The sequence below is a fragment of the Geotrypetes seraphini genome, chromosome 9, assembly GCF_902459505.1.
Source record: "Geotrypetes seraphini chromosome 9, aGeoSer1.1, whole genome shotgun sequence".
NCBI lineage: Eukaryota > Metazoa > Chordata > Amphibia > Gymnophiona > Dermophiidae > Geotrypetes > Geotrypetes seraphini.
Window position 1 is genome coordinate 98621905 of NC_047092.1, and position 19092 is coordinate 98640996.

Genomic DNA, 19092 nt, shown 5'->3' on the forward strand with positions numbered 1-19092 from the left:
TCAGTATTCCCAACCTTTAAAATTCATATCCATTCATTCCCTCATTATAAATTTTATAATAAAATAAAAACCTAAAATCAGCAAACAAAGAACATATAAGAATAAATATATATAAATACTAAATACTTGTCACACTAGAAGAAAATCATATATAAAGATAAAAGTAATCCATTTCTCAACTTATAAAAGACTCAAATCATATTAACTAAACACTAATGTTACAGCTATAGGATAAAAAAAAATAAAATAAAAATAAAACTCATATCTCTATACTATTTATGTTATTATGAAAGTATCTGCCATAATATTAAAAAAGATATATAAATTATAATTAATAGATCAAATAAACATCTATCATCTGTTAATCCATAACATCAGAAAAAACAGAATTAGATTTCAAAAAATTGATGACCAGAACAAAATTTCCAGGACAAGCTTGTCAAAACCACAGAACCAGTCGACCTCAAAGACTTGTTATATCCCCAGGAAAGTCAGTCTTGTTAAAACCACAGGAAAGACAACAGAAAAAATGCTCAAAAAATTAATAGAACTTTGTAAAAAGTCTTTCTTCAGGACTCTTCCTTTGAATGTTAAAATGCAGGACAAGCTTGTGAAATCAATATTAGGTTTCATAAGAAGTTGCAAAACCACAGAACCAGTCGACCTCAAAGACTTGTTATATCCCCAGGAAAGTCAGTCTTGTTAAAACCACAGGAAAGACAACAAAAAAATGTTCAAAAAATTAATAGAACTTTGTAAAAAATCTTTCTTCAGGACTCTTCCTTTGAATGTTAAAATGCTTCAATGAAATTGCAATTCAGGAAAATTAAAAGTCTCGTATTATATGTTGAAGTTGTAATAGCAGTTAAAACATTTCTGCTACAAACTAGTTTGGATTGAACTAGTTTGGATTCAAACAAATTGAGGAAGTTAGTAACAAATCATAGCAGTTTTTGTTTAAATCTTAGATAGTATCCTATTCCATACGATTTTCACAGCCTTCAATATATTGTTGAAGTTTAACAGGATCATCATATTTTATAGTATGATTATCATGAGTTACCCTCATGTAAGCAGGATAAAAGAGACCATATCTTGCCCCTAATTGCTGTAATTGCGGTCTCAATAATAAAAACTGTTTTCTTTTTTCAGCTGTTTTTGGGGCAAAATCAGGAAGAAACATAAGAGCTGAATTTTTATATTCTATTTTCTTTTTTTCTGTGGCAAGCCGCAAAATTTCTATTGCATGCTGAAATCTGAGAAGTTTTAATATTATAGGTCTTGGTCTAGGCTGCCCGTTTAACTGCCTCACAGGAATTCTGTGTGCACGTTCTATTTCAAACGAAAACTTCGTTGAAATTGAAAATAAATTTGGCAGCAAATTTTCTAAAAAGGTGACACAGTCTTTTCCTTCCGATCCTTCAGCCATCCCAAGGATCCTAACATTACATCTACGAGAGTAATTCTCATAAGCTTCCATACGTTTTTGCAGGTCCTTAAGCTCAGCGTGATCTTTTTTGCACTGCCTCTGGTCCACTTCCGTTTTCTCGATGCGGGACTCTAACTGATCCACCCTTCGATTAGATATCTCCAGCTGCTTAGTAACAGTAGAAATCTCCTCTCTCATAGCTGCCATATTTTCTGCGTTATCTTTTAACATTGATTTAATCACTCGAAGTTCCTCCAGAATATCCACCGATACAGGATCTGCACTCTCTTTCGGTAAGGGAACTTGAGCAGCTATTACCGACTCAGGCTTCAATCTCTTTGCTTTAACTCCGGTAGAAAAGGAGTTTTCTAGTTTTGTTTGTTTTAATGAAGCCATTTCAGCACTTTCTTTAAATTTTTTTTTAAATAAATTATTAAAATATTCAAAAATAACTGCTGAGTATGAGGAGCTCTTCAATCAGCCAGCCATTCTATTGCACTGACATTCCAGAACCCACATGGCTGCATTAACTATGTCACGGTGACACCCCCCTCCCCCCACAGTTCCGAAGACAGCATATTGTATAACCTGTCAGTCAAGTTTGCAATCTGCCTAATGAGGCAAAAATGGACTTTGCATGTGGAAGAATGAACAATTTGGCTGCAGGTGCTGCTAATTAGGTAGGCTGAGGAGGAGAAGAAGGGATGAATCATTGGCTATGGATTCAGTCTCTCCAACTTTTTCATTCAAATATAAACTTCCTGAATCTGCTGCACCCAAGTAGCTGTCACCAATACATGTATATATGTTATCAGAAGCTGCCACGGCCTGCAGGCCCCGACAGCCACCTCACCTCGAAGCCCTGCTCCTGGCATCCTCCGCTCCATAACGCCTTTCATGCATCTTAGCGCACATGCGCACTCTGCCGGCCACATCCCGACAAATCAGGACTCGGGGAACATAGGATAAGAGTGCGCATGCGCGCTTAGCATTTTATTATTATAGATTCAAAATATTCCTGACATGTTTTATTCAGAGCCTCTGCAATCTCAGCCAACTCCAGGTCTTTTAATTGTACTCTTAATTTGGCCAATTACTCTTTCTCCAAATCAGAACAAACTAGCCCCCTAACACTGTCCTCAAGATCAAGTAATTCTCTCCTTTTGGTTTGAGTTATCTGTCCCTTATCTCTACGTATATATGCGTCCAAAGAAATAACTTTGCCCCAAATAACCACCTTCAGGGCCTCCCATAAGAGAATATGATCAATATTCTCAATGTCATTCAGTCCTAGATATTCACACAAAGCATGAGCGAGATGATCTACCTGTTTGTGGTCAGACAACAAATTATCATTAAACCACCATTGAACCGTATGTTGAGATAAGAGCCCCTCCCCCCAACACCAATAGAACATAAGAATTGCCGCTGCTGGGTCAGACCAGTGGTCCATCATGCTCAGCAGTCCGCTCCTGTGGTGGCCCCTAGATCAAAGACCAGTGCCCCAACTGAGGCCAGCCCTATCTGCATACGTTCCAGTTCAGCAGGAACTTGTCTAACTTTGTCTTGAATCCCTGGAGGGTGTTTCCCCCTATGACAGCCTCTGGAAGAGCGTTCCAGTTTTCCACCACTCTCTGGGTGAAAAAAAACTTCCTTACGTTTGTACGAAATCTATCCCCTTTTAACTTTAGAGAGTGCCCTCTCGTTCTCCCTACCTTGGAGAGGATGAACAACCTGTCTTTATCTACTAAGTCTTTATCTTGAACGTTTCAATCATGTCCTCTCTCAGTCTCCTCTTTTCAGGAGAGAAGAGGCCCAGTTTCTCTAATCTCTCGGTGTACAACAACTCTTCCAGCCCCTTAACCATTTTAGTCGCTCTTTTCTGGACCCTTTCGAGTAGTACCGTGTCCTTATTCAAGTACGGTGACCAGTGCTGGATGCAGTATTCCAGTTGGAGTGGCACCATGGCCCGGTACAGTGGCATGATAACCTTCTACAATCTGTTCGAGATCACCTTCTTAATCATTCCAAGCATTCTGTTAGCTCTTTTCGCCACCGCCACAGTACATTGTGAGGACGGCTTCATCGACTTGTCGACCAGTACTTCCAAGTCTGTTTCCTGGGGGTCTCTCCGAGTACTGCACCAGACATCCTGTATTCGTGTACAAGATTTTTGTTACCAACATGCATCACCTTACACTTGTCCACGTTAAACTTCATTTGCCATGTCGCAGCCCATTTCTCGAGTGTGTTTATATCCTGTTGCAGGTCTTCACAATCCTCCTTTGTCTTCACTACTCTGAATAACATCATATCATCTGCAAATTTAATCACCTCGCTCGTCGTTCCAATTTCCAGGTCGTTTATAAATATGTTGTAGAGCACAGGCCCAAGCACCGAATCTCTGGCACTCCACTGGTGACGCTTTTCCAGTCTGAATATTGTCCATTTACCCCACTCTCTGTTTTCTATCCAACAAACAGTTTTTAATCCACGTGAGTATTTCACCCTCAATCCCATGGCTCTCAATTTTTTCGAAGTAGTCGTTCATGCGGGACCTTGTCAAACGCCTTCTGAAAATCCAGATATACAATGTCGACCGGGTCACCTTTGTCTATTTGTCTGTTAACTCCCTCGAAAAAGTGCAGCAAGTTTGTCAAACAAGATCTTTCTTTGCTGAAGCCGTGCTGGCTGGTTCTCATCAGATTGTGTCCGTCAAGGTGGTCAATGATGCGATCTGAATAAGGTGACCATTTATTTTTTTCATCAAAAGGGGACATCTATTAATTGTCAGTCCCGCCCCCAATCCCGCCCTAGCCCCGCCTCAACCCTGCCCTAGCCCCATCCCCAATCCCGCCCCAAATTTCTTCCATTCATTTTTCATGTACACATAATATCTTCATATTAATTCATAATGGTAACCTTAAAATTAAAAAAAACTACAAAGCACACTATACGCAGAGAAAATGTTAATTATCATTTGGAGTTTTCAAAGATGTCAAGGCAAATGACTTTAAAATATGCAATGTCACCTCAGTAACTATAGAAAAATAGACAAATATAGTGCAAAATATAGACAGCAGATATAAATTCTCAAAACTGACAGGTTTTGATCATTAAATTGAAAATAAAATCATTTTTCTTACCTTTGCTGTCTGGTGATTTCATGAGCCTCTGGTTGTGTTTCCTTCTTACTGTGTATCCTTTCTTTCATTTCTTTCTTTCTGCACTCAGGCCCAACAATTGTCCATTTCTATTCCCTCCCTCCTTCCTTCCTATGTCCTTAGTGACCCAGTGCCTCCTTCCCATGTCCATAATGCCCCCCAGTGCCTCTGTCCTGTGTTCTTAGTGCCCCAGTGCCTCTGTCCTGTGTTCTTAGTGCCCCCTTGCCTCCTTTCCATGTCCCTAGTGCCCTCAATGCCTCCTTCCCATGTCCCTAGTGCCCTCAATGCCTCCTTCCCATGTCTATAGTGCCCCCAGTGCCTGTCCTGTGTCTCTAATGGCCCCAGTTCCTCCTTCCCATGTCCATAGTGCCCCCAGTGCCTGTCCTGTGTCTCTAGTGCTCCCAATGCCTCCTTCCCATGTCCATAGTGCCCCCAGTGCCTGTCCTGTGTCTCTAATGGCCCCAGTTCCTCCTTCCCATGTCCATAGTGATGTTTGGAAATTTTTCTTTACGGAGAGGGTGGTTGATGCCTGTAATGTGCTCCAGAGGGAAGTAGTAGAGAGGAAAATAGTGACAAAGTTCAAAACAGCTTGGAATGAATACAGATGATCTCTAATCAGAAAATAATGGTATCTATTGAAGAACTAAGGCCAGTACTGGGCAGTCTTCCACAGTCTGTGTCCCGTATATGGCCATTCGATTGAGAATGGGCTGGGGAGGGCTTTGAAGGCTTGGATGGTTTAGATGGCCTGGAGTGAGCTTTGATGGACACTTCAGTAGATGGAACCTAAGCACAGTACCGGGCAGAGCTCATGAGTTTCTGGAGCAGAAATATCTAGGAAAAAGGACAATTTAAATTAAATCAGTAATTTAAAGAGAGGATATGTTTGGGCAGACTGAATGGACTATTCAGGTCTTTATCTGTCATCATGTACTATGTTATTATAAAAATAAAATGTTAAGAGAGCAAAAGAGGAAATGAGAGGAAACCTGAGCTCAGATAACATACCAGAGCTAAGAACAGGAAATAAAGGGGGCAAGAAGTCTTTTGGTTGAAAAGCAAAGTTTTATATTTCTGCCTCTGTAGATTTCAGTTATATTACAAGATCTTTTATTTAATTCAATTTTTATTACCCGAGTTCCACTAATGGCCCAGCAAGGACTCATTTTTTTTTTCTTTTACACCCTCATTGCTATTTCATCTTTTTCACCCTCATTGCTATTTCACAGTTTCCTGGCCATCTGCTTGCTACATACCTTCCTACATATAAAAATGTCTGTATTTTCTTTGTTTGTACATACGAACAAATTGCTTCCTATATACCTTCCAGGCTTAGAGAAGTCTGCCATACCTAAGGTCTCGGTGGGAGAAACGCTAGCCACCAGTGACCATAACATGGTATGGTTTAACCTTAAGAAAGGCTTCCCTAGGTCACAAACAAAAACAAGGGTACTCAATTTCCGGGGCACTGACTTCGCACGCATGGGAGATTTTGTCCATCAGACGCTGCAGGTTCAAGAAGTAACTGATAATGTGGAAGCTATGTGGTCAATCTTGAAATCGACCCTTCATGAGGCAACTAAACGCTACATAAAATCGGTAACCAAACAGCAAAGAAAAAAGAAACCCCAATGGTTCACTGATGAGGTCTCGTACCTCGTCAAAGAGAAGAAAAGAGCATTTCTCTCATACAAACACACAGGGGGAAAAGAAGCAAACATTGAATACAGGACAAAGTCTGCAGCGGTCAAAACAGCTGTCAAGGAGGCCAAACTTCGAATGGAAGAAACTCTAGCGAAGAACATTAAGAAAGGGGACAAATCCTTCTTCAGGTACATTAGCGACAGGAAAAAAAACGCAAACGGGATAGTACGCCTTAGAACGCCGGAAGGGAACTATATGGAAACAGATTCCGATAAGGCCAAACTACTGAATGATTACTTTTGTTCAGTCTTTACCTGCGAGGCACCAGGGCACGGGCCACGGCTGGAAGCAAAGCAAAGCATGGAAGACCCATTTCAGAATTTTGAGTTCACACCAGCTGATGTTTACAGAGAACTGTCAAGACTCAAGGTGAACAAAGCAATGGGACCGGACAATTTGCACCCAAGAGTGCTCAGAGAGCTATGCGATGTTCTGGCGAAACCGTTAGCCATGCTCTTCAATCTCTCCCTAAGTACGGGGAGAGTCCCCCTGGACTGGAAAACAGCCAACATTGTTCCTCTGCACAAAAAGGGTTGCAGAGCGGAGGCTGCAAATTACAGGCCAGTGAGTCTCACATCAATAGTGTGTAAACTCATGGAAACTCTACTTAAAGGTAAATTAAAACGATATTGGATGAGGGAAATCTGAGGGATCCCTGTCAGCATGGATTCACTAGGGGCAGGTCATGCCAATCCAATCTTATCAGCTTCTTTGACTGGGTGACAGGAAATCTAGACTCGGGAGAGTCTCTGGACATAGTGTACTTGGATTTCAGTAAAGCTTTTGACAGTGTCCCGCACCGTAGACTATTAAACAAGATGAAATCGATGGGGTTAGGTGAGAAACTAACTGCATGGGTCAAGGATTGGCTGAGTGGAAGACTTCAGAGGGTGGTGGTCAACGGCACCCTCTCTGAGACATCGGAGGTGACTAGCGGAGTGCCGCAGGGATCGGTCCTGGGACCATCCCTTTTCAACATATTCATAAGGGACTTCAGGGTAAAAAGTAGCACTGTTTGCCGACGACGCCAAACTGTGTAATATAGTAAGTGAAAGCAATCTCAAGGATAGTATGACGCAGGATCTGATCAAGTTGGAAAACTGGTCCTCGACATGGCAGCTGGGCTTCAACGCTAAGAAGTGTAAGGTCATGCATCTCGGCAGCAGAAATCCATGCAGAACATACACCTTGAATGGAGAAGCACTAGCTAGGACTTCAGAAGAACGAGACTTGGGAGTAATCATCAGTGCAGACATGAAGGCTGCCAAACAAGTAGAGAAGGCCTCATCCAAGGCAAGGCAAATGATGGGATGTATCAAGAGAAGCTTCGTCAGCCGCAAACCTGAAGTCATAATGCCACTTTACAGAACCATGGTGAGACCTCATCTGGAATACTGTGTGCAATTCTGGAGGCCACATTACCGTAAAGATGTGCTTCGAGCCGAGCAAGTCCAGCGGATGGCCACTAGAATGGTCTCCGGACTCAAGGGTCTCTCATACGAAGAAAGACTGGGCAGATTGCAGCTCTATACTCTAGAGGAGCGCAGGGAAAGGGGTGACATGATTGAGACATTTAAATACGTCACAGGTCGTGTCGAGGTGGAAAACGATATATTGGTTCCAAAGGGACCCTCGGTCACAAGGGGGCACCCGCTCAAACTCAGAGGAGGGAAATTTAGTGGTGATACCAGGAAGTACTTCTTCACAGAAAGGGTGGTGGATAACTGGAACAAACTTCCGGTGCAGATGATCAAGGCCACCAGCGTGCTCAACTTTAAGAATAAATGGGACATCCACATGGGATCCCTACGAGGGTTGAGCTAAGGAACTGAGTCATCAGCACTCAGACTTAATGGGGTGGGTCAGTAGAGTGGGCAGACTTGATGGGCTGTAGTCCTTTTCTGCCGTCATCTTTCTATGTTTCTAAGGTGACCATTTATTTTTTTCATCAAAAGGGGACATCTATTAATTCTCAGTCCCGCCCCCATCCCACCCTAGCCCCTCCCCAATCCTACCCTAGCCCTGCCCCAACACTGCCCTAACCCCACCCCCAATTTCTTCCATTCATTTTTCATGTACACATAATATCTTCATATTAATTCATAATGGTAACCTTAAAATTAAAAAAAACTACAAAGCACACTATACGCAGAGAAAATGTTAATTATCATTTATATTTGGGGGGTTTCAAAGATTTCAAGGCAAATGACTTTAAAATATGCAATGTCACTTCAGTAACTATAGAAAAATAGATAAATATAGTGCAAAATATAGACAGCAGATATAAATTCTCAAAATTGACACGTTTTGATCACTAAATTAAAAATAAAATCATTTTTCCTACCTTTGCTATCTGGTGATTTCATGAGTCTCTGGTTGTGTTTCCTTCTGACTGTGTATCCTTTCTTTCATTTCTTTCTTTCTGCACTCAGGCCCAACAAATTTTTCCTTTCTATTCCCTCCCTCCTTCCTTCCTTCCTATGTCCTTAGTGCTCCCAGTGCCTGTCCAGTGTCCTTAGTGCCCCAGTGCCTCCTTCCCATGTCCATAGTTCCCCCAGTGCCTGTCCTGTGTCCCTAGTGCCCCAGTGTCTCTGTCCGTGTCCCTAGTGCCCCTGTCCTGTGTCCCTAGTGCCCCAATGCCTCCTTCCCATGTCCATAGTGCCCCCAGTGCCTCCTTCCCATGTCCATAGTGCCCCCAGTGCCTCCTTCCCATGTCCATTGTGCCCCCAGTGCCTCCTTCCCATGTCCATAGTGCCCCAGTGCCTCCTTCCCATGTCCATAGTGCCCCCAGCGCCTCCTTTCCATGTCCATAGTGCTCCCAATGCCTCCTTCCTATGTCTTCCCTTGCCTTTGTTCCTCCCCCGAAGCCAGCCTGCTTACCTACCTCCCCCCCACGATTCAACCCTCCCCCCCACGATTCAAACTCCCCCCCCAGATTGAAACCGCCCATCCGTCCGCCCGTGTATCGCCGCTGCCTGCCTGTCTGCTTCCCTGCCGCGCCGATTCAAACCCTGGGCCGCCGCTGCTGCTTCTTCCCGACGTCAGTTTTGATGTCTGAGAGGAAGTTTGGGCCAGCCAGGCAGCGATTGGCTGGCCCGGAACGTCCTCTCTGGTGTCAAAATTGAAGAAGGGAAGAAGCAGCAGCGGCAGCCCAGGACTGTCCCGTTGAAAACGGGACGTAAGGTCACCTTAGCCATACCCTGCTATTTGAGCCACAGTGCCACGTCTTCAGGGTGGACCAGGAACTTTCTTTCACGTTATTTTATTAGCAAAGCACTGATGGATAGAAAGGGGCTATGTTTCAGCGGATAATCGCCTACCTCAGGGGTCACTCTGTCGGATGTGTTATTATGTCTAAAGACATCAAAGAGCAGAATGTGCATCTGATAGTATCCATAGTGTGAGGCAAGAAGACCAAACTGTCAGTCTCACAGCCAATGATGCAAAAACACTTTTGCTGTACTGGCTATGAGACCAACAGTTTAGGCTTCTTGCCTCACACTGTGGGTACTGTTAGATGCACACTCTGCTCTTTAACATGTGTTGACATTATGATACATTGGTACTTTGCTAATAAAAGACTACTTTATATTCTATGAAGGAAAGTTCTTGGTCCACTCCTTCTTCTGTGTGTCATTTGATTTTGTTACATAGGGATTTTCTCCTTCTTTAGTTTCTTTTGCAGGTGTATTGTATCCCATTACAAGAAAAATGAGTTGGCTTGTTTATATAAGTAATATGCTAACCAGATTACTTACTAGCTCGCTTTTAATTGCAGGCTGTTGGAATTACTGGTGGCTCCACTGTTCATTCGGCAATGAAACAAGCAGTAGCCATTGGTGGTCAAATATTGGTTGCAAAATCCTCTTCTTCTGCTGCAAAAGCTGTTGGGTCAAAGCAGGTTGTAGCCCAAGGAGTAGCAAAAGCAGTGATGAGTGGAGGTGGTGCCATTGTTGCGCAGCCTGTGCAGACCCTAACAAAAGCTCAGATGACATCCACAGGAACACTAAAACCTGTATCCCAAAGTTCAGGTAATACAATTGTATTTGTCAGTACTCTTGCTCAATATAGAGTTTATGTAGCATCATATAGTAGTTCATTCTGTTTTTTTATTAAGTTATATTTCTTCTTTTCTGTCAGTGTACTTTACTTTTTGCTATATAGCTTGCATTCCACTTCAGAGAAAAAGTGTTAAATAACTAAACATTAAAAAGTAAATTTGCTGTGAAATCTCATTTCTTATCAATCACTGTTTCTGTTTTTAAAAAAGCTAAATTTGATGAATAGAAATAAGTAATTTACTAGGATTTATTAAATACTTTTTGAAGCGATTCACTCAAGGTAATATATGACAGGTATTGTTTGGTATAAACAACTTTGATTTTGTTAACAATATAACAATAATAGAATGAACAAATATCAGTATAGCGAAAGAAAAAGCACCAAGGCCAACAAGCATGGGATAATCAGGAATCATTTATTGAAGATAATAATAATAATTTATTTCTTATATACCGCTATACCGTGAAGTTTGAAGCGGTTTACAATAAAGATACATTTGACAGTACATGGGATAGAAACGGTTTACAATAAAGATACAATATGAGTCCAATAAAGATGGACTCATAGCTTTGAACTTTTATCTTTAATGTACTGAGGTATAATTATACTTTAATCTTTAATTTACTGAGGTATAATTATACACTTTGGATTATAATTACGTATACACTTTGGATTATTTCTAAGAGTCCATATCAGATTGGTTGACCTCTGTTGCAGGTGTTTTACACTGAAACACGGCTCATGTTGGGTTCATCAATAAAAAAATTCCTAATCAATCTCATGCTTGAGGGCCCTTGATGCCTTTTCTTATCTGTGCTTAACCTTTTCTCTGTTGCTGTGTCAAATATCAGTGTAAAACAAGAAGATAATCTTGGAGATTGACACATGAAATCTTAGTAATAGCACAGCAATAACAGTGTTAAAAATATGCATTAAAACATCACATATAGCTCATTCTTACAAAAGTAATATGATGAATGTCAGCAAATATATAAATTATATACCATAATAGGCAGTGTAGTAGAACATTCATATAATATAGATATGATATTGAGAAAGCTGGCATAATACAGTGTAACATCAATAGAGAAGATGGGTAAAGCAAAGACTTGGGATAAATAAGTGGATGACTAAACAAGGCAAATTATATTTTCAGTTGCATAAAGTATATGGGACACAGTTACAGAGTACGTGACAATCTAATCCAAATATGGAATGAGTGAATAGTCAGTTGCCATGACCATTAAAGGCTTGAGAAGATCCAAGCTTTCACCTATTCCATAATTAAATGGTTTAAACTTGCAATCACTTTAAAAGGATTTTTATTTTTTCTTCCTCTTCATTTTTTACATTATTTTGTATCCTCAAGATGGTCTGCCTAGACTGCTAGAATTTATCCTTGCTGGTCAAAGTGATAGAAGATGGATCTTCACTACCACTTGTTAGCCAGCCATTGTTGCAGGAGCCATCATTTTTTATACTTTGGGCCTGAATGCATTAAGCTCTGAACTCTGAGCCAAGAAACTGTCCTAGTCTTAAAAACTTTTGTATTACATTGTTAGTGCAAACAGCAGATTGCTTGGAAAAATGATTTGGGGTAGTACTTCAAATATTAGTCTTTGTGTAAAGATTTATTCCAAGGACAAGCAGGCCATATGATCCTCACACATGGATAATATTATCCACAAGGCCATGATGCAGATGCCAAGTATAATATTTCTTTAAAGGCTCAAGGCAACACCCCCACCGCACTTGTGTAGGTGCCTCCTCACCTGACTCGCGAGTGCGGAATTAGCAATATTTTTTTCGTCTGCGGTGTGAGGAAGATGCATCTGTAATGGCTTCTTTCAACCTTATTGTTTTCCTTTGATCATGTTGTCTTCCTTAATGGATTTTTTTTCTTTTTTTTGTAGTGTTTAGGAATTTAAATTTAGCTTCTCCTTATATTTTAGTTTTAACAACTTTTAAAATTTCCTTATTTTTTTGTGGCTCACAAAAAAAAGGCCTAGATACTTCCTCTTGCTTTTATCAGGTAAGTTTCCCTTTTTCAACATTGCTTCATTTGATTTAGCCACAGCTTTATTTTTCCTTCCATGTCATCAAAGCTTCCCAGTGGCTTCAAATGGTGTGCTTTTTGTGATCATTCCATTTATGCTTCTGACACCCATTCCTGGTGTATTCAGTTGCTTGGGCCAGATCATGACCACTTAAACTGTATTATTTGTTTGAATATGCAGAAAAGATATCCAGAGAGGCTCAAAAAGACAAAATGGTTGGAACCAGGTCTGAGGCATCTGCACCGGCATTAGGAACATTAGTCCCATTGGCTCCCAGACCGTTGTCTGACACTGGAGAGAGTCGTATATCAAGTGGGTCTCCACTTGCCTCAATACCAGCTATTGAGCAGGGTCCTCGGGGACCGGTCAACACCAGACATGACACCAAGGAAGCGTAGGGATAAGACATTGTCCTTGTCATCTCTGAGGGGTCTTGATGCTGTACGTCAGAAAGCCAGAAAACATAAGCATTGGTCCCCCATTGACGCATGGTGCCAGGAACTTCAAGGCTTCAAAATCATCAGTACCTAAGGAGCATCAGCTCCGGGAGGAGCTCTGTATCTCTATAGAAGAGGTGCCCTCGCACAGGTAACCGGGACCTGGTACCCTATCTGATGCTGACAAACCTGCAAGCTGTTTCTGAACCAGCGCCCAGTCCTCGATGAATGGATCTGGGCCATGCTCCAAGAGCATTTAGCAGGGTTTTTTGTCATGTAGAGATCATTGGCATAAAGGGTACTTGTGACGGCAATGTCTTTTGCACATACTACCCTGCAAGGACCTCAGCCTGCAGTGCGGTCACCGACGCCAGTAGTGTTTATGGTATCGGCATTGATAGCTGCCCATGCAGGAGGAAGTGCCAGAGGAGGAAGTTTTGCCAGAGTTCAGAGAGTTACTTGAATCTCTATGCCATTCCAGGCTAGGACATGGATCCTCACATCCAAGACAGATGGGTTCTCAGCAGGCAGAAGTGTATGCTGACACCAATAAAGACTGTTCATAGGAGTCTGATGATGATCCATACCACTTCTTAGAGGAAAAGTTTTACAGAATTCCATCCAAATACTCTTTTCCTTAGGGAAGAAGGAAATCTCCACCTGAGAGTCTTTCCTTCCTGTCTTTGGTGAAGGAGATGATGGCTGCTATCTCTATTCATTTGGAGATGGATGATGAGCCTAGGGCTGAGATGGTTGAGGTCCTGGACTACAGTTTACCTCCTAGAGCGGATGTGATTGTCCCTCTTTATAAGATCTTAAAAGATGTTCAGGTGAAGAATTGGAAGTCCCCTCTGTTGGTCCCTGTCCTACCCAAGAAGAAACTCCAGGATTTCATAGGCCTCAATTGCCTCATCATTCCTTGGCAGTTGAATCTACACTCAAACAAGTCAGAAGTTCTTGAGACTTTGCTTTGGCACCTTCAGGCAGTGAAGCTCAAACTCTGGATTAATTTGGGCAGAAGATGTATCAGGCTTCAGTGCTTATATCCTGCATACAATCTTAACATAGTAACATATAGTAACATAGTAGATGATGGCAGATCAAGACCAAAATAGTCCATCCAGTCTGCCCAACCTGATTCAATTTAAATTTGTTCTTCTTAGCTATTTCTGAGCTAGAATCCAAAGCTCTACCCGGTACTGTGCTTGAGTTCCAACTGCTGAAATCTCCGTCAAAACCTTCTCCAGCCTATACACCGCCATTGAAGCCCTCTCCAGCCCGTCCTCCCCCAAACAGCCATATACAGACACAGACTGTGCAAGTCTGTCCAGTACTGGCCTTAGTTCAATATTTAATATTATTTTCTGATTCTAGATCCTCTATGTTCATCCCACGCTTCTTTGAACTCAGTCACCGTTTTCAAAGTAGAATTTCCTAACATTGTTCTTGAATCTACCACCCCTCAACCTCAAATTATGTCCTCTGGTTTTACCATTTACCTTTCTCTGGAAAAGATTTAGTTCTACGTTAATACTCTTCAAGTATTTGAACGTCTGAATCATATCTCTCCTGTCCCTCTTTTCCTCTAGGGTATACATATTTAGGGCTTCCAGTCTCTCTTCATACATCTTCTAGCGCAAGTCTCCTATCATTTTCATCGCCCTCCTCTGGACTGCTTCAAGTCTTCTTACGTCCTTCGCCAGATACGGTCTCCAAAACTGAACACAATACTCCAAGTGGGGCCTCACCAATGACCTGTACAAGGGCATCAACACCTTCTTCCTTCTACTGGCTATGCCTCTCTTTATACAGCCCAGCATCCTTCTGGCAGCAGCCACTGCTTTGTCACACTGTTTTTTCGCCTTTAGATCTTCAGACATTATCACCCCAAGGTCCCTCTCCCCATCCATGCATATCAGCTTCTCATCTCCCAGCATATACATTTTTTTCCGATTATTAATCCCCAAATGCATTACTCTGCATTTCTTTGCATTGAATTTTAGTTGCCAGGCATTAGACCATTCCTCTAACTTTTGCAGATCCTTTTTCATATTTTCCACTCCCTCTTCGGTGTCCACTCTGTTACAAATCTTGGTATCATCTGCAAAAAGGCACACTTTTCCTTCTAACCCTTCAGCAATGTCACTCACAAACATATTGAACAGGATTGGCCCCAGCACAGAACCCTGAGGGACTCCACCAGTCACCTTTCCTTCCTTCGAGCGACTTCCATTAACCATCACCCTCTGGCGTCTGTCCAACAGCCAGTTTCTAACTCAGTTCACCACTTTGGGTCCTAACGTCAGCCCTTCAAGATTGTTCAACAGTCTCCTTTGAGGAACCATATCAAAGGCTTTGCTGAAATCTAAGTAAATTACATCTAGCATATGTCCTCGTTCCAGCTCTCTGGTCACCCAATCAAAAAATTAAATCAGGTTTGTTTGGCACGATTTACTTTTTGTAAAGCCATGTTGTCTCAGATCCTGTAACCCATTAGATTCAAGGAAGTACAGTATCCTTTCTTTCAGCAACACTTCTATTATTTTTCCAACAGCCGAAATGAGGCTCACCGGCCTGTAGTTTCCCGCTTCATCCCTGTGACCGTTTTTGTGAATAGGGACCACATCCGCTCTCCTCCAATCCTCAGGAACCACTCCCGTTTCCAGAGATTTGTTGAACAAGTCTTTAATACAATGCGCCAGAACCTCTCTAAGCTCCCTCAGTATCTATTCTGACAACTACAAGCCATTTTGTGTTTATGTTGAAGGTTTTCACTCCATTCGGGTGGCTGATGGTATCCAGAGCCCCGGGTTTAATAAAGTCCAAGAGCATTCTTTTGAACAGACTTACCTGTGTTGTCTCCTCTTTTACAAACTACTCTCAGTGTGGCCTGGCAGACTAGGCCGGAGCCTAGGTCTGTGGTAACCTGGAAAGCCTTCCTCCTACCTGAGGAAGCCACGCCTAACAGGCCAGAATTCAACACATCTAATCCCTCTGCTGGGTAGAGCAAGGGATAAGTGTGTCACACTGCCCAACCTGATTAAATTTTAATTTTTTAATTTTTTTTCTTCTTAGCTATCTCGTCCGGTCCTATCGCTTTGTCCACCTTCAGTTTTTCAAGTTGCTCATAAACATTTTCCTCCATGAACGGCACAGAATCTACTCCATTTTCTTGAGACTTTGCAATACCAAATGTTTGTTGCAGTCGTGAAAAATCAAGCAGTTTTCCATCTGACATTACATCATCCAGAGTACGTATGCCTGCCTGCAACCAATGCTTCCAGAGGATCTTAGACTCGCCAATTTGAATCTTGGAGTTCAGCCATAGGGACTGACAGGTGAATTTATGAATCAGAATAGGGTTATTAATGAATTTTAATGTCTGCCATGTGTCTAATAAAATTATATTGTCCTTATACATCCTAGGTAACTTGATACTTAAAATGTGACACAATCTCAATGGAGACAGGAGTTGCCAATCCAACCTTAACTGGAAGATTTTCCATGAGCTCAACGAGGATCTAGTACATATCCTGATGCATTATATAGGCCTGATGGTACCTATACAAATTGGGAAAATTTACCCCATCTGCTGCAATTGGTTTTTGTAAAGATACTAAAGCAATTTGGTAAGGATACTATTTAATTTCATGTTAAAAAGGACCCCTGAAAAAACATGCCCATTTGGTAGCAAACCACATACAAAATCATCATCTTAACAGTTTGGATTCTTCCCCCACCAAGACAGATGTAATGGGTTCCATTGCTCACACATTTCTGTGACCTTCAGCAATAAACATTTTTCATTTACTCTCATCATATCTCTCATCAAGGTTTTTTGAATCTAGATACCTAAATATTTTATACCCTCTTCCTTCCAATGAAAGGGGAATTTGTCAAATAATCCTTTTGGATACTGTACATTAGCAGAAGAACCTCCGATTTACTCCAATTTATTTTATATCCAGAAAATGTCCCAAATCTGTCAATCAAATCTAGTAAATGTGGAATGATATTTTCAGGATTCCTCAAATGAAGCAAAATATCATCTGCATAAGCAAAGACCTTATATTCCCGACCTGCATAAGGAATACCCTGAATCTCCTTTGCCTGTTGAATAGCCAATAGCAAGGGTTCCAGAACAATGTAAAAAAGGCAAAAGAGATAATGGCTTCGGCAAAACAATAGTTAAAGATTCTGCCATAGTACCTGTAATATAACCTTTAGTTAGTTGAACCTGATATAACATAACATAAGCAATGCCTCTGCTGGGTCAGACCTGAGGTCCATCGTGCCCAGCAGCCTGCTCATGCGGCGGCCCAACAGGTCCAGGACCTGTGCAGTGATCCTCTATTTATACCCTTCTATCCCCCTTTCCAGCAGGAAATTGTCCAATCCTTTCTTAAACCCCAATACCGTACTCTGCCCTATTACGTCCTCTGGAAGCACATTCCAGGTGTCCACCACACGCTGGGTAAAGAAGAACTTCCTAGCATTTGTTTTGAATCTGTCCCCTTTCAGTTTTTCCGAATGCCCTCTTGTTCTTATATTTTTTTGAAAGTTTGAAGAATCTGTCCCTCTCCACTCTCTCTATGCCCTTCATGACCTTGTAAGTCTCTATCATATCCCCTCTAAGTCTCCTCTTCTCCAGGGAAAAGAGACCCAGTTTCTCCAATCTCTCAGCGTATGAAAGGTTTTCCATCCTTTTTATCGGATGTGTCACTCTCCTCTGAACCCTCTCGAGTAACGCCATATCTTTCTTAAGGTACGGTGACCAATATTGGATGCAGTATTCCAGAAGCGGGTGCACCATCGCCCGATACAGCAGCAGGATAACTTCTTTCGTCCTGGTTGTAATACCCTTCTTGATTATACCTAGCATTCTATTCGCTTTCTTAGCGGCTGCTGCGCACTGTGCCGTCGGCTTCATTGTCATGTTCACCGTTACCCCCAAGTCCTTTTCTTGGGTACTCTCGTTCACTAACATCCCTCCCATTATATAGTTGTACCTCGGGTTACTGCTTCCCAGATGAAATACTTTACATTTCTCAAGTTGGACTTCATCTGCCATCTTGTTGCCCATTCTCCTAGTTTGCTCAAGTCCCTTTGCAATTCTTCGCAGTCCTCTTTAGTCCGAGCTCCACTAGTTTGGTGTCATCCACAAATTTTATTACCTCACACTGAGCCCTGCGGAACACCACTCATGACCCTCCTCCAGTCCAAGTAGTGGCCCTTCACCCCTACCCTCTGTTTCCTACCCGCCAACCAGTTTCTGATCCATCTATGTATGTCTCCATCCACCCCATGGTTCTTCAGTTTCCGGAGTAGACGCTCGTGAGGCACCTTGTCAAAGGCTTTTTGGAAATCCAGGTATATGATGTCTATGGGGTCTCCTCTGTCCATCTGTTTGTTAATTCCTTCGAAGAAGTGCAATAAGTTAGTTAGGCACGATCTCCCCCTGCAGAAACCATGTTGGCTTGTTTTCAGAAGTTCGTTTCTTTCCAAATGTTCATCGATGTTTTCTTTTATCAGTGCTTCTGCCATTTTCCCCGGAACCGAGGTGAGACTCACTGGGCTGTAGTTTCCCGGGTCACCTATTTATCCATTTTTAAAGATGGGCATGACGTGACGTTTGCTATCTTCCAATCCTCCGGAATCACTCCTGTTTTCAGGGATAGGTTGCAAATTTGCTGCAGTAGTTCCGCTATCTCTTCCTTTAATTCTTTCAGAACCCTTGGATGGATTCCGTCTGGACCTGGGATTTGTCAGTTTTTTAGTTTTTCTATCTGCCTGTGCACATCTTCAAGGTTCACTTTCATGGATGTTAATTTTTCTGCTTGATTTCCATTGAAGAATTGCTCAGGTTCCGGTATGTTAGTTGTGTCTTCGTTTGTAAATATAGACGAAAAGAACATGTTAAGTCTTAACGCAACTTCTTTCTCCTCTTTCACTACTCCCTTCCTGTCTCCATCATCCAGCGGTCCCACCTCCTCCCTAACCGGCTGTTTCCCTTTAACATATCTGAAGAACGGTTTGAAATTTTGTGCCTCCCTGGCTAGCCTCTCCTCATACTCTCTTTTGGCTTTTCGAACCACACGGTGACATTCTTTTTGATTCTTCCTGTGCTCTTTCCAGTTCTCCTCAGTTTTGTCCTTTTTCCATTTCCTGAATGAATTTTTCTTAATGCCTATCGCTTCCTTCACTATTTTAGTGATCCATACCGGATCTTTTGTTCGACT

The 19092-nt window shown here is 42.0% G+C and overlaps 1 protein-coding gene across 9 annotated transcripts in view; it reads left to right on the forward strand.

Annotated features, from left to right (window-relative positions):
* The window catches only part of YEATS2 (YEATS domain containing 2), a 1675245-nt gene that overhangs the window by 1036225 nt on the left and 619928 nt on the right, over nucleotides 1-19092 (forward strand). For all 9 annotated transcript variants that reach the window (XM_033957686.1, XM_033957691.1, XM_033957693.1 and 6 more), the window contains one exon: nucleotides 10076-10328. In XM_033957686.1, coding sequence (XP_033813577.1) covers nucleotides 10076-10328 — 253 coding nt within the window. The remainder of the gene's footprint in view (nucleotides 1-10075; nucleotides 10329-19092) is intronic.